Below are 16,040 nucleotides of genomic sequence, written 5' to 3'. Positions count from 1 at the left end.
CCAAGGCACTAGAGAGGAAGGTCAGGAACACAAGACTAAAGACTCAAAGCATCATGTGCTTGTCAGAAAAAATGAGATTTTACCTCTCCTTAACCATGTTTCAAATATACATAAAATTTACTTCTTTAAATATAAAATCAGACTTAAAAAATTGGACCCAAGTTCACCAAAATGCTTCCTAGCTCCATGTGGAGTCTTTAAATCATTTGGGAGTTGGACTAAGTGCTGTCAGAGCTGGAATTCAAATATTTTAGCAGTAATTCTACCTCAATGGAGATTTGATTCTCCATCCAATGCTGAAATATTTGATGTATTTTCACATCAAAGAATACCATTATGCCTTAGCTGATAGGCTCCCTAGAAGATAAAATACACAGGTACTAATTATCCTATGAACTAAATAGATATATTAAATATTTCCCATTTTACCTAACCAGAGGCCTTACTTTTAGCACCACAATGATCTCAAAAGAAAACGCACGACTAAGAGTTCTTTCCAGTTCAGATAGAACTTGACTGAAATTGTAAAGATCAGGTTGATTTTCACATGAGCAGCTGATCTTATAAAGGCTTACAAAGATGATGATCCATTGTAATTAATTCTTGGGATTTAACGAGGTCATTCCCAGTGCAAAGTCTGCACTGCAGACAGGGCTGCTCTTGTCTGTGCCAGCAGGGAAGTGCAAACCCTTCCAGTGGGGAGAAATACATCAAAATTGGAGTTACACCAATATTAGAGTTACCTCAAAACTGGAGTTACACCAATATTGCAGTCCCCTCAATACTGGAGTTACACCAATATTAGAGTTACCTCAAAATTGGAGTTACACCAATATTGGGGTCACCTCAATACTGGAGTTACACCAATATTGGAGTTACCTCAACTTTGAAGTTATACCAATACTGGAGTCACCTCAACATTGGAGTTACACCAATATTAGAGTCACTTCAAAATTTGATTTCCATCAATGTTGAATCCCACATCACCATCCCACACTCAGCAGAACAAACTCAGCCACACGAAGCCCCTGCATAGCAAGAGCAGCATGTGCAGCACAGCTCCATCAGCTTAGTTACATCCATGAAAAAAAAAAATTAAAATGTGAATTACCTCGAGCATTTAATGACTTTTCCAAAGCAGGTGGGAAAAAGCCAAGCCACGACAGAAGATAATGCCCTGAAACACTTGAAGTTTCACCCTGTTGGACCTAGGACTGAGCCCAGGCTCAGCCAACCTCAGCTCAAAGCTCTGGGCATGGAGTGCCTCAAACCCAGGGTGTTTTCCTGCCTGCAGTTCTCACAAACCCAGGCTGTTTTCCTGCCTGCAGTTCTCACCTCTGCAACCCCTCCAGATTTGAATCTCTCAGCAAAAGGCAGCAGAAGGAAGCAGAGACAAGAGGGTGGCTGTGATTGTTCCCTAAAAGGGAGCACCTTCCATGGCTGCAGCTCTGCTGGGCTGGCTGTGGACTGAGATTGAAATGAGATAAAAATAAATAACCAAAATCCCAGAAATCCCTGATTTCTACACACGTAGCTCACTCAGCACAGAGGCTCCTGCAGAGGACCCTGTGTTGTCACCACTCACTGTGACAAAGGTTCAGGGCTGGATGACACCAAGCCACAGGAGCTCCACAATAAAGACACCTCCAGGGTAATCTAATCTGTGATTCCTGCACAGCACAGRGAGCTCCAAAAACCTTCTGCCAGCCCCAAACAAGGCTGAAGCTCCAGGATGGAGCCCTCACCCAGCAGAGCCCCCAGTTCTTGTTCTCCCAGAGGACTGGTGGGGTTTGGGGCTGTTTTACACTCCCTTTACTGTTCAGGAGCTTTGGCTTTATCAAAAGATCACCAAAACTGAGCAGCAGGTCACAAGGAACACCAGYACACACAAATTCTTGTGTTTACAGTCAATACTCAGTGTCTTGCAGCAAAACACAGAAAGAAGCATCAGGAAGGGGAAGCTGCAGTGGCTTCGAGGAAATCAGCATCACTGAATCACAGGCTGGCAGTGTCAGCAGAAACCCAAAACAAGCCCCCTGTGCCAGAGCAGGGCCTTTGCCTGTTTTGGGGAACACTTTCCATGTCAAAGCACTCAGAGCAGTGAAACACTGACAGCACCCAGCCACAGCAGCAGCACACAGAGAAAACAGAGCCTGACATTCAGCAGGAGTGCTAAAGACATCTCATTTCCATAATGCTCTGTTGTTGYCATTAATGAACGTGCTAATGATCTCTTAATTCTTTGTTTAGACTGATAATTGCTGATCTGGACATGTGGGAATAGAGAAAACTGATTTACATCACCTTCCAGTCTGGCCTGGGGTTCTGAAGGGCACCTGGGAGGAACATCCCTGCTCCAGACAGATAAATAACCCAAACCCAACTGTTCTGAGGGTCCCTCTTCCCATTTATTTACAAATTCAGGGGATGAGGGAAGGCACAGAGAGCAAGGAGTATGGCAGATTTCCCAAAAAAATAAATCTGGCACCTGTTTTTCACTGCTCATTTAAAACAGCAGAAGAGCTGCTTTATACATATTTATATATACATATATATAAACCCTAATTTCCAGGACAGGAATATCAACAAAGCATAAATGGATATATTCAGCTGCTGCATCCATCACACAGCAGCAAAATATATCTTTATATATATATATATATATATATATATATATATATATACACATTTATATATATATACTTATAAATATATATATATATGGGATTCCTTTATAAAACAGATTCTTTAGAGCAAAAGTTTCCAATCAGTGATCCCCAATTCCTAAAGATAAAATTGGATTGCTTTAAAGAGTCCACACACAAATGCAAGCAAAATGTGCTTCCTGCCAGCAGGCTCAAATCAGATTCATGTCACTGATAAAAAATTATTCCAGGCCTAAAAGAAAAAGGGCTGAAGCCCACTGTTCTAAGGAATTCCAGCCATAATAAGCTCTAATCTTCAGTTAATTCCCAAGAACTCCCTATTGCACTGAACTCCCTGGCAAATGGCATTTATTTCAGTTGCCTTTTAACCAGGCCAGTGTGCATTAATACAGACTTATTAATGCYATGACCCCTGGATGGTACTTTCAATAAGAACATTAAAAGTATTTCTTTTGGTTGCATGGCTGCTTTTGCTGTTGTATTTTAAGAGGTTTTTTTTTGTGTTTTGAAATGGAATTTGGAGGCTGCACAAACAGCACTGAGGGCAAATGCAACATGCCCCAGGTAAACATAAATCACTGCAGTAAGGCTCTTACCTATAATCTAATTTAATTGCCTGAAAAATCATTTTGTGACTGCTTTATTGTGCTTTTATGTAAATAAATGCCCAGGAGGCACAAAAACACATCCAGGAGCTGTGGGAAGCATGTCCTTCTTGGTGTTAACATTTCTATTCCTCCCTTCCTGCCACAGGTAGGAGTGGATTGGCAAAATCAATTTTTAACAAATAAAGGTTTYGAATTTGGCTACACAAACCTGTGCACAGTCACAGGTGAGAAAAAAATCTCCACCTGGGTACCACAGGAAGAATATGAGAGAGAGAAAAAAAGGAAAGAATCACCCGGGGCAGTTTTTACTTGACTTCTGTCCTGCTGAGCTGCCCTGAATTCTCCTGGCCAGCTGCTGCTTCCTCCTYTCCCTGTGTCCTGCCCATGCCTCAGGGCAGAGGAGTGAAAAAGAGCAGTTGCGGGGAGGCAGCAATATGTACAATAATAAAAATAACATTTGCAACAACCACCTGCTGGCATTTTTCATCAGCGCTTCTCCGCCCTGCAGCAAAACAGGAGTTAAAAATCAGTGTTTCAAAACTGCTTCGAGGCTTTTGCTGGAAGTTCCAGAGATTCTTTCTGATCATGTGAACAAATTGTGCTGCAAAGGGACTCCCCCAGGCCATGGCACTGCCATCCATGTGGGGATAAACCTTCCCAGCTCCGAGTGGGAGCTCGACAGAAAACAGCGCTGGTTAAAAATTAAAACACAGCTCCCATCCTGCCCTCCCCACACAGGAACTAACCCTGCTCACTGCTTTTTACAGCTCAGACCAAACCTCTTTGGCAATGCCAATTCAGTGATTACAATTCCCAAACTGCACCAAGGATCCTCAGCCCAGAATGAAAATGTTCATGCAGAGGTTACGGCAGCACAGGAAAAATTCAGAATTTGGGATTCATCTCCTTGCATAAACAAACCTCAAGGCTGAGGCAGAATAATATTTGTGGGGTTTGAATAATGCAGACACACAGAGGGTTCTCTTTCCTCAGCAGTGCCAGTTCTAGGACATGGAATGTGAGGTTCTCCTTTCCAATATGTGCCACAGCCACTCCCCACCTCCCCCAGCACTTCTATGCTGCTCTGGTGTCCTAAAAAATGTAATAATTTCGGTTAACATATAAAGGACTCATCTTGCTGCTGCCTCATCCTTCTTTGAGCATCCCARAATGAAGTGATCCATGACATTCAGCTTTCACAGAAAGAAGAGAGTAGTTACTGCTCCTTGATCAGAAAAAAAACCCAACAAAACAGTCAAAACATCTATTCAGTAAACATTTCACAGCTCATATTGAATTTTAGGCCTTTTTCGATTCCTGACTCCTTATTTTTGAATTATTAAGGATGAGAATATTGTCTGTACACAGCACCTTTCCCTTTTAAAAGCTGTGAAGCACCTGCAATTCAGAYTGTAAACTCCTCTGGGAGGAAAGCACCCTCTTGCAGGGATGTGTGCTATGTAGAGCCAGTATTCAGGAAAAACTGTTAATCTCCCAATTCTGCCTTCACAGCTGTATTCTACTGCAGAGAGCAGAAAACCTCTTCCTACCTTTGTATTTCAGCAAGAGGAACAGGCACTCTTCACTTCCACATAATTTAAAATCAAAGTGAAAAGTTCTATTTATACTGACTTGGCGAAAGAAAGTTCAGCACAGAATTTTCCTGGCTCCTTTTCCAATGGTCTGTGCATAAAGTCCAGGACACAGCAAAGGGTTTATAGCCAATAAATCCTGCATTCGTGCACAAAGTCTGTGTGACACCGGCACATCTGGACAGATGTTGGATAAAGTCTGTGACATGGACACATCTGGACAGATGCTGGATAATCTATTTGTCCTTTTTCACTTTAGTGCCTGTGATTCTGTCTGCCTGGCATAAAAAACTGCCGAGAAAGGACTGGTTTTGGTTAAAATTAAAGAACTGGGTATTTTCCACAACTTATGTTCACAGTTCTGAAGAGCTCCTAAACATTAGGAAAACAACTAACCATAAGCATGAATCAGACTTCTAAAGAGTCATCTCTGGGRAAAAAAAAAATCACTAAAATCAAGCTGGAGAGGCACAATTTCCATAGGCACGGGCATGTAAAGGCCTGTGGAGAMATAAGGTGACCAYGGCCCTGTGGCYTGGCTGAACTGGGAGGCAGTGCCAAAGCCTCTGGAGGTGAGAGGTGCCTGGTCAGAAGATATTCATTAAGATATTTTCYTGCATGCTTAGATTTGATTTGTTTACCCATCTCAAGTTCAGGGAGGTTGCAAAATCAAACTCTGCCCAGTAAAGACCAGGGCAAACAGTCCCTGGCAGCCATTCCTTGGCAAACACAAGGGTGTGGTGAGGGGAAAGCAGTGCCAGAGTGAGGGGTGAGAAATGAGCTGGACAGGATGTCCACACTGCYCCAAAATCCCACCCCATCCACARGGACAGGGCTGAAATGAAGCAGCTWAAGAGTGGAATTGAAACACAGAAAGCTCCAGAGAGAAGGGACATGAGATGAACAACACTATGCAAATTGAGATTTCCAGACTGGCCACGATCAGTGCCCTCACTCAGTACCTYCCCTGCAATCAGTACAGCTGGCAGGTGAATGCAGGGCACACYGAGGGCTGGCACAGTTAGCTGAGCACACACACATCGATTGCACACACATTTACACATTTCCCAGGTTTTGCTCCAGCCTCTCTTCCCAATTTAGTTCTTGGAAGTGCCGTGGCCCTGCGTGCCCAGGGCAAAGTCCACGGCCTGGTGCACACTGTGGAAGAGCAGGTGGTCCTCCCCTTCTTGGAAGAAGTCCCCTCGCAGCAGGGAGCTCCTGACRGAAGGGTTGCACTGGGCCAGCAGCACGTGCACGTCGATGTCCCYGTAGTCCTTGCAGACCTCCTTGAGCGTGCGGATCCCGGCCGTGTCCAGGAACTGCACGGCGCAGCAGTCGATCACKATGGTGTGAAACCCCACGGCTCCCGACCCCAAATCCACGGGGGTGCTGCTGCTCTGCTTGTCCCCAGACCCCACCTCCTTCTCCCTGAGCATCCTTTTCTCTGCCTTCCTCTTGGCTGCCTTCACCCCCACRGGGTTGACCCCCGTTTGCTTGTAGAGGGTGGATTTGAAGCATTCCTTGTTGATGTAGTAGAGGGGGGCTTCGAAGCGAAACACCACAACTCCAGGYTTGGTTTGCAGGTTCTTGTAGGCAGACATGGACTCGTAGGTCTCCGACTCGGCCACCCAGCCCAGCAGCGGCGCCTCCGGCCGCTGGGTCCGGAAGATCACGCAGAGCATGGAGAAGCAAACCCCCACCAAGAGCCCGATCTCGGTGCTGATGAGCGCCGTGGCCGCCATGGTGACCCCCCAGATGACCGTGTCCACCCTGCTCAGGTGCCACATCTTGGGCAGGTCCCTGAACTTGCGCAGGGCTCCGCGGAGGTTGACGATGGTGATGACGGCGAGGACGCATTTCTGCAGGGAGTAAAACAAAGGTGCGATCACAAGGAGGACCAAGAGGATGACCAAACTGGTGACCATGCCRGACACCTGGGTGCTACAGCCCGTGGACTCCTTGACCAGGGTCTTGGCCAGAGCGGCGCTGGTTGTGAAGCAGTGGAAGAAGGAGGGGATGATGTTGCAGAAGCCGATGGCGTACATCTCCTGGTTGGCCCTCACGGTGTATCCGTGCTTCTTGGCAAACATCTCCGACAGGGACACGGTGATGGCAAAGCCGATGATGGCAATGGGGATGGCATCCAGAGCCACGTTGGGAACCAGGCTCCAGTCTGGAGGGCGTGGTGGCAGAAACCCGGTGGGGATGTGCCCAGAAACGCTGGAGCCGTAGGTCTCCCTCAGCTTCCCRAAGTGAGACGCCAGAGTGGCAGCCACAACCACGACGAGTTCCATGGGGATTGGAGCYTTGAGCTTGGATTTGAAGCGCTCGTTAAGCTCCTTGGTTGGGATGAGCACCAGGAAGCACARGAAGCTGGTGATGAGGTCGCAGAGGTTGGTCCTGTGGATGTTCCTGAAGATGTTTATCCAGGTGGTGACCAGGGAGCCGACGCCCCCGCTCCGAGGGATGTCCAGCCCCAGCAGGTATTTGACCTGTGAGGTGAGGACGGTGAAGGAGGCGCCCGTGACAAACCCACTCAGCAGCGAATCCGACAGGTACACGGAGACAAAGCCCACCTGGAAGAATCCCATGGCCACCTGGAAGGAATCAACCACACAAACACATCAGGACACAAATTCTGCGGATTTTGTCAGCTGGGATAAAAATCCAGCATTGTGCACTGCCCTGGAGGACAAGGCATGGTCTGAGCATGGAGAAAGAACTCTCCAGCTTTCAAACCAGGCTTTTTGGGGGTCTYCAACCCCTCAACAAATGTTTATTGTTTGCTCTGCTAATTACCCTGGYGGGGAAAAAAGAAAGCCTGGGGAAAAAAATCCAACAAATCCACATTTGAAATRCTGTCTRCTTTTGCCATTTCTCYCTTTCAGTTTCTATAAACTCYGTGAACTTGGCAAGGATCTAAAATGTCTCTCATGGCCTTTGTCTGTGTTACACTGTAGTTCAGAGCCTGCAATAAAACCRCAGCTTGGGTGTAACAACTGTCCTTTGCACTGCATGAAGATGGGTGTCTCTGACTCAGAAAGTTTATGAGCTGCAAACTCCTCTGCTGCAGATCATAAAACCAGAGATAACTGGGAACCCCAGGAGAATCTCAAAGTATTCCTGAAGAGAAGGCAGGTTTGGCACCTGGGCTGGCTGAAATTAGCTCAGAGCCCTAAAAAAGGCTCCCTGACAGCCTTGAGAATTAATTCAATCTTTTTCTAAGTGTAAAACATTAACAATAATTAGCTTGCCTAGTTATGCTGTAGCAACTGGTGAGAGCCAATTTGCTTTTTATGATTTGATTGTAAAGTTTCTGATACAAGGAACATGGGATTTTTGGTTCAAAAAAAAAACAATTTGAGGGTGTGAAGATCTATTGGTTGACCTGTAGAGAATTTGCCTTACATTCACAGAAGATAAAATAATCTGATTTCTTCATATAAAGAAACTTCATATTCTTTGCTAGTACAATTAAGTGCATTTCACAACTYCAAAACTGCATCCATCCCACAGTGACAAAAYCCAAAATCCAGTGTAGCTTGGGAGGCCCAGAATATTTCWGAAATAACTCAACATGAACCTGCAGTACACAAAGTTCCAGGTCRTRTCTAAAAMCTGTGGTTTAGAATACCACAAGCCTGGACAGATGGGAACAAATGAATGTGAACTCACAAACTCAAATACCACAACTCTGCTGAGAACAATCCCATTCTGGTTAATGCATAACACTCCTRAAACAAGGACACCTGCTTTAATYTGGGCAAGCAGTGAATTCTAGAGAATAAGCAGAGATCTATAAATACAAAATATATTTTATCTTTTCAGTAGTATCCTTTCCATCCAATGGCATTGTTTTGGCTTTAAGTGGGCAAACAGCAAATTTTTAAAAGCACAGTTAAAAATAAACTGGAGATACTTTAACTGTCCAAATTTTTCTTTTTGTGAAAAGGCAAATGATTGAAGACTGGAATTAGGAGCTCATGCACCACTTTCTGCCCCAGTGAAATGGGGTCTAATGCAAAAAAAATAGAGAGCTTTAGGCCCCAGCAAGGAAAGGTGGTGAGAGCTTGAGAGCTGGATGGGCATGTCCTTAGAGTCCCCAAAAGAGAAGCAATGCARGCAGGAAAAGCTGTTAAAAAATGGAGAGCACTCCCTGAAAGAGAAGCAAAGCAAGCAGGAAATGCTGTTAAAAACCAGGGAGCGCCCAGAGGAGTTTCCTGCAGCAGTGACCTCCAGCCCTGAGGTGCAGAATGGGGACATGTGAAAAGTCCAGCAGGACAGGGACAGTTCCCCAAGCAGGAATGACATCCATTTGCCCAGAACACCAGTCTGTGTGTTCTGGGCAGCTGAACATAGCTGYCCTCACCTGGTAAACCCCAGAGATGAAGGTCATGGTGGCAGCCACGGCCATGGCGTAGCAGCTTTTGTCACAGAGTGGCTCTGGCACCGTCCCATTGCTGGTGCTGGTGACGTTGGCATCCCCTGCCAGGTCAGACAGGGCACTGAGCACGGCTGGCTCCAGGTCATAGCCAGCCCTGTCCACCTCCCGATCCACCACCTGGCCCACCATCAGGCAAACCACGCCAAAGATGCCGACAGAGATGTGGCGGGAGGTGCCGAAGATGCAGTAAATGAGGCTGGAAAAAAAGGACGTGTAAAGGCCATAAATGGGCTCCAGCCCAGCCAACAGGGAGTAGGCAATGGACTGAGGGACCAGCAGGACCCCMACGATCACACCAGACATTACATCCCCCAGGAGATACTCCCTGAGTTTGTATTTAGGAAGCCACTGTAAGATGGGGAAAAAGCCCAAAACRCAGTCTTTAATTTTGGCTGGGCTGCAGCTGCAAGTTTTCTTTGCTTGCTTCACCAGCAGGGCCTTCATGCTCCTCTTCTCCTCTTGGGGCTCCAGGAACATTCTGTGATGGAAACTGCACTTGGCATCATCTCCTTCTGGCCCTTCTGTCACTGCATGGATGTTGTTGGTCTCTGCCATGGCTGCCATCACAAGGACTCACTAAAAACACAAGGAAAAGCCATTAAACCAAAAAATGAATGTACAGTGTGAGACTTGAGCCCAGCGTTTATGAAATCCAAGGGCTGAAAGTCTCAGCTCAGCAAAGAGAAAGTGATTTCTGAGCAAGCTGGAAACTGTACCCCTGTAAGGCAGGGAATGAGCTTTCCCCTGGGGAATACACATGCTGCTGCCAGAGCTGGGGAATGGAAAGGAATGCAGCAGCACTGCAATTCTGGGAGGCTTCCTAGGGAAAATCTATCTTTACCTGCACAGCCAGACAGAGAGTTTATTGTAGCACCGCAGCCATTCCAGTTCAGCTGCTGAAAATTCACGGCGAGTGGGACATTTCCAGCAAAGTACAGCTTGGGCTGTATCTCCTGTGGGTTGATTTTTTTTTTTTTCTTTTTTAATGCAGCAATTGCAGCTGCCAAATACTGTAAAGGTTTGTTACCTAAGAAGTGGCTTTTTTACAGTCCAGTGACCCAGTGCAAAGAAATGTGCTTCACGCTTTTGAAAAGCTGGTTTTTCAAGGAAATCAAGCCTGATCAAAACAATGTACACAAGGGGAAAACATGTTCACAGGCAATGAAATGTAGGTGGGACATTTCTGCTGGAACTTGTGCTCTAGTCCTGGCTGCTCACAGACAGTAAAACAGGGAGATTACACCAATAATTTAACACTGGAAACATGCTGCCTGACTGGGAAAGAGCAAAGTCTTGATGGGAYGAGCCCCAATAAAACTTGAGCACACCAAATGACTGCCAGCACTTACACAGCACTTTCACTTTCAGAGAACATCCAGGATCCTGCATTAAACTCTTTCACCCTCAATACCTGCTACTACCAGTACAGTGAGGCTGTTTCAGCCAGAAACCCACAGGTGTGGGGCTGCAGTGGACTCAGGGTGGACACAGCAGGAGAACCCTGAGAAGTGTCACTGCCAGATTTTTGGTTCTGCAGTCCCAGAGTGCCAATGACAACCTGGATTTTATGTGCTGCTCACGTCTGCTCTGTGCAGTGCAAACCTCGGCCAACCTGCTGTCCAAGTAATGTTCACCACCAAATTAATTACCCAATTAATTGTCCAATTGTCCTGAATTAATGGTACCAATTAATAAAGAGCTRCTGGAACTGGCAGTGCTGAGCATGCCACTCCAGAGTCTGCCTCAGGATGTGTTCACCTAATCCCCATTTCACCASCAGCTACAGAATCCCAGAGCTGTGGAGTCATTCAGGTTGGAAAATCCCTCTGAGATCATCCAGTCCAAYYATTCCCARCAGTGCCAAGGCCACCACTAACCCATGTCCCCAAGTGCCATATCTACAAGTTGTAAATCCCTCCAGGGATTGTGACTCCTGCACTTCCCYGGGCAGCTGTGCCAGGGCTGGACAACCCTTTTGGTGAYGGAATMTTTCACAATTAAAACATTCATGTCAGTGTGAGTCTCTCAAAAACATGAGAAGGGAGGAGTGAGAGGAGTAAGTTTGTGTGGTAGCCATGATCACAGAACAGCCTGAGCAAAAGAATCCACATGAGAGCAGAAGCAGTGACAGAACTTAACTTTTAGGACGGCTTCTTCAGAGACTTCTAGAACCAATTAGCAARTGATTCCACCCAATTAATCCAACTGTCCCACTGTGTCCTTAACCCTGGAGCTGCAGAGCTATCTGAAGTCAACACCTGGCAGATGCTGACAGAAAATAYCAGGGAGGAGTTTGAATTTTATCTCCTGCTCCATGCTGGGACTCCTAAAGGTATTTCCATTCACCACAGCCCAGATATGGAGTGTCTGTTTGGTGGGTGAGCTCCTGCAGCCTCCCAAATAACCAAACCAGCCATTCTGTGACATCTGTCCCTGAACTGGCACTGAAAGGAGTGTCTGAACAGACCCCAAACCATGGACTGCCCAATGGCACCCCCAGGGATGGATTTTCTGTGTCACCCCTCCCTGCTGGGACATCCCAGGATCCCTGGGGCTGGAAAAACCCTCCAGGATCATCAGATCCAAGCAGTGCCCGATCCCCACCTTGTCCCCAGCCCAGAGCACTGAGTGCCACCTCCAGGGCCACATGAAAAATGAGAACCTTTAAACAAAGAAACTGCACTGCAAGAAGCGCCAAGCTCGAGATGACAGTGATCACACTCAGAGGAGACCCCTACCCCTTTCCCATTTCACCCACCTGTACAGGACTGCAAAGTGTGCTCAGGGAGGATTTACAGCACTCCCAACCCCCCTAAACGCTGCACAGTGAGAATGAAGTGAATATTACAAAAACCTGTGTCAGCTCTACTCTTCAAGAGCACATTTTGGAGCTGTATTTGCTCAAGAAGTTTTATTTGTTTTACCAGCACAGAGTTACAAATCAAAAGGCTTCTCACCCACCCAAAGCTCAGCAAATCAACACTGTAAAAGCTGAGGGAAAAAAAMCTCAACCCAGAGTACTTTTTCTGTGTAGCAAATTATTTGGATGAGTTTGTTTCGTGAGATTTCAGTAGTGAAAATCCTTCTGATTCCTCCTGTCCCTCACCCAGGACTTGCAGGCAGCTCCCTCAAACTTGGGAATTTTCTCAATGCGCCAAGACAAACCCCAGACAGCTCAGTTTAGTGCTGCTGTAAAATATCTGCACGGGAGGGGATGCCTGGGTTTCAGTCGTGTCCAGACAGTAGGGAAATGTTCTAAGTAAAAACCTTTTTGGCTCCAGAACTCTGAGCATATACTGAGGCTTTGTGCTGACTTGCATGACAGCTTTCTCTCCGTGGCATGAAAAGGACCTTTCATCACAGTCCCTGCCTCTCGCCCTGTCAGGATAGTAGGAAATGACACAATTTCCAACACCCATTTCACTCTTTTCTGCCTCAAAGTGCTGCCCTGTATTAATTTTGTAACCGTTAGCCCAGGGTTGTCTAATAAAACTAGATTTTGTACTTAAACATTAAAAGCCAACCCCGAGAAAACCCCCTTTGGTTCAGTGGGTTGGACACTGAAGGACACTCTGTGTATTTAACTTGGAAAAGGAGCTGCTGTGGTTTWTATTCTGAAAGCTGCTATTTACACACAACCTGGAATTCACTTTTAACACTTCTTTTAGCCTTTCAGGGGGTGCCTCTTAGCCACAAACTTCGCTAAAGAAAAAAAAAACTATGAGACAGAACTGAGGAAATTTCCACTATCAGTTATCAACTGACTGTCATAAAATAAAGATATGGGGAGGCCCTGCAGTCTGCACAMGTCATCAGATCTCCAGACTATTTCTGGAGCCCATCTGGGCCTTCCTCTCTGATCCCATGATGGGGCAGCATCTGCCTGGCTTCTGTTTTTGGGGGAGCACTACCTACAGCCCAGGGCTGGCTTGGACTTCATTCCTCTGTCGCAGATCAGAGTCACCTTGAGAGTAAGAAAAATGGATTGTGAAGCTCACTCACCTGCTGAAATAACAGACTACAAATTGAAACTTTAGATGTGAGCATTTCAGGGTAGAAACTAAATCAAAAGTATTCTTCCTGTAAGAACCCTTTCAGTTTTCCTTATTTTTCCATATTGAAATTGTCACTGTGCATGATCACTCCACACACTAATGTACCCCTTGCTAGAAAAAAGAAGTTTCATGCATTTTAAATCAAATGTATAAAAACAATCTAAAAAGGCACAAAGAGTTTCTGGAGAATTGTAAAGGAGAAAAGGGTGAATCAGAAATCCAAGTTCCACACACTGAACCAGAGTTGGGCCCTTAGAAAATGCCCCCCCAAAGAATATAAAAGGAAAGCATATCACAGCATTTTGACAACTAAATCTTTGACCTTACTCTTGTTGGACAACAGCCTTTTTCAAATAATGTCTTTACTGTTGTGGAGCAACAAGGAAATTCAATATTACCCTGATAACACACAGATAAGCACTGGAACAACACTGCCTGCACCTTGGAGTTTGACAAAATCCTTCATATCCTCCAACAAAACATTCAAGCCATGGACATTTATTTCAACRAAGGACTGAAAATAACGTGAATAATGAAAACCAGCTTTAAGGAACACATTTGGGGACAGAGCTGCCTCACTTTTGGCACAGTAACCAGCAGCCATCCCCTCATGCAGGAAAACCTGCAAAGCCAGATAATAAAACCTCGCTTGTGTGAAATACGGGATCTCCTCCTACTCCAAATGTCACGTCCTCCCAAGCAGCAGCAGCCTCCAGTGTTTTGGGGCAAGATCCCATGGAAGATCCCTGCTGGAAGCCAGATATTCCAGGGAAGTTGCTTCATCTGTGAAGAGCAGCTGAGTGAGTTGGCTGCTCTGCCCTGCCCTGGCTGAAGCAGATCCCTCTGCAGACCCCGCCAGCAGTTTCCATCCCACCCGGATTTCTTACGGAGAGTTTGCCAAGAGTTTCTTTCATGCTATTCCTAGGATAGGGCCTTTCTGCGACCCGTGCTGTGAGCAGGGAAAGGTGGAACACCGAGGAGCTGTGTTGGGCAGTGAGGATGGGCTGAAGAAGAGCTGCCAGCTCAGCCCAGGGCATCCTACACTGCCCACCACGGCCCGAGCTGCATCCGCAGGGCTGGGAGAGACCGTCCGATCCCAYTGGAAACCCGCCGGGATTGTGCGGGAYAGCGCAAYTGCGCTGGTTGCTGAGTTRCGTCTAATTAATAAAAATTAATARAATTATTAAAAACCTGTAGGAAGAAGAAGCAGCGGGAAGAGCTCCACACGCTGTGTGCCTCCTGAAACTGCGGGGGTTTGCTGAGMGCTTTGGAAGCCAACCCAACACTGACATCCCGGGGACAGCGAAAGGGAACCGAGAGCACCATTTCAGCTTTTAACGCAACATTCACKTTCACCCCCGGGGTCTCACTGCCTTCTTACCCAGCTTCCTTATGGCTTCCAAGCGCCACTTTCCTCTCCTCCCGCTGGTTCCTGGGAGCCGCTCCCGGGGGTGCGAGCAGCAGCCGAGGAGGATCCGAGGAGGATCCGTGCCSGACCCCGCTGCCCCCCGAGCCCTGCCCGCCCCTTCCCTCGGCACTCACCGCCCGCGGCTCGGCGGGGTCCTGGGGCGGCTGGGACAGACGGACAGACGGACAGACAGACATTTATAGACGGACAGAAGGACAGACGGACCGCCCGCCCGCCCGCGGCGGGTCCCGGCAGCACCGCCCCGCTCCGGGCAGGCAGGGCCGGGCACAGCCGCGCCCCTTCCACCCCCCGGCCCGGGTCACTTCCGAATCATTCCACGTGTACGGAGTTGGGGGGGAGTATGGGAAAGGCGGCTCCTGGTTCTTTACTTTTGYACTCAAACCTTTTACATTGAAGGCATAGGGTTGATAATCTGAGATAAAGTGAGATTAAACTTTGTGCGGATAGAGAACCGTAACACTTTCTGACCCTTTTTTGCTCTGGGATACCACTTCAATTTATAAAATCTTTTCAAGTCCTTCACTGTTGTTTGCTCCKATGAAGGATCCTTGGCAATCTGGGTATTAAAAATCCCGGGTTTRTGTTCAGTGCTCTGCTCTTATCTGTGGGCTGGAGGTTCAAGGTCRGAGGGGCCATGTCCAGCCTCGTCTGCCTTCCCAACCCCTTTGCACAGAAGAGCAGACGTTTCATGTGAAGTCAAACATTGCCTAATATTTGCATTCCAGGTGGAACCCTGAGCTGTCGAAAAAATCCCATCAATACGGAGCTGGAGCAAATGAAGCACTTCAAGCCGGCACAATTCATGCTCTTGTCTTTCAGGGTTAAGCAAATGCTATAAATCTTACTGTAGAAATACTGAATATTTCCATAGAAAACATTTCCCTTCTCCATGAGGGTTTATTAGATGTCATGGTAACCAGAACAGGCAATTGGAATGGAAATTGAAGAGCTCCCTCCCTCTCCCCTGACTGTCCRTTGTCAAAAGCATCAGTGACTGACTTCCCAATCCCTTTAGGGACTTCCACAGGAGTTTTAATTGAGTTTGAAGTATATGGTGACTCCAAGACAACCACAGCAAATCCTGAGAGGAGTGACATCTGTGACAAAAGCATTCAAACCCTTTTTTGTAGGGACTCTGCAGAATCCTAATAAGAAATCACAAACCTGAGCAATGGGTGTTCCAGCATTTTCATTGTTCTAGAAGCACAGGCTGTGGAAAAACTTGAATCATCTGATACATCATGTC

At 46.7% G+C, this 16,040-nt stretch overlaps 1 protein-coding gene across 3 annotated transcripts; it reads right to left on the bottom strand.

The window, feature by feature from the left end:
• Positions 1-4,537: 4,537 nt before the first annotated feature.
• On the bottom strand, positions 4,538-16,040 carry LOC130583527 (sulfate transporter-like). Of its 3 annotated transcripts, none has more exons than XM_057382951.1 (3): positions 15,959-16,040; positions 9,236-9,886; positions 4,538-7,463 (listed from the first exon to the last, which is right to left on the bottom strand). In XM_057382951.1, the coding sequence occupies exons 2-3, from the start codon at positions 9,872-9,874 to the stop codon at positions 5,964-5,966; spliced, it is 2,139 nt and encodes a 712-aa protein (XP_057238934.1). In that variant the 5' UTR covers positions 9,875-9,886; positions 15,959-16,040; the 3' UTR covers positions 4,538-5,963. The 3 variants fall into 3 exon arrangements, with proteins under 3 accessions (XP_057238934.1, XP_057238933.1, XP_057238931.1); XM_057382950.1 differs by lacking the exon at positions 15,959-16,040 and adding an exon at positions 14,908-14,961; XM_057382948.1 differs by lacking the exon at positions 15,959-16,040 and adding an exon at positions 14,747-14,954.

Source organism: Malurus melanocephalus, unplaced genomic scaffold (genome assembly GCF_030028575.1).
Source record: "Malurus melanocephalus ecotype Western Australia unplaced genomic scaffold, MMel_1.1 scaffold_594, whole genome shotgun sequence".
Classification (NCBI taxonomy): Eukaryota; Metazoa; Chordata; class Aves; order Passeriformes; family Maluridae; genus Malurus; species Malurus melanocephalus.
The sequence above is the reverse complement of the archived record's forward strand: the minus strand, read 5'-3'. Positions and strand labels throughout refer to the sequence as shown.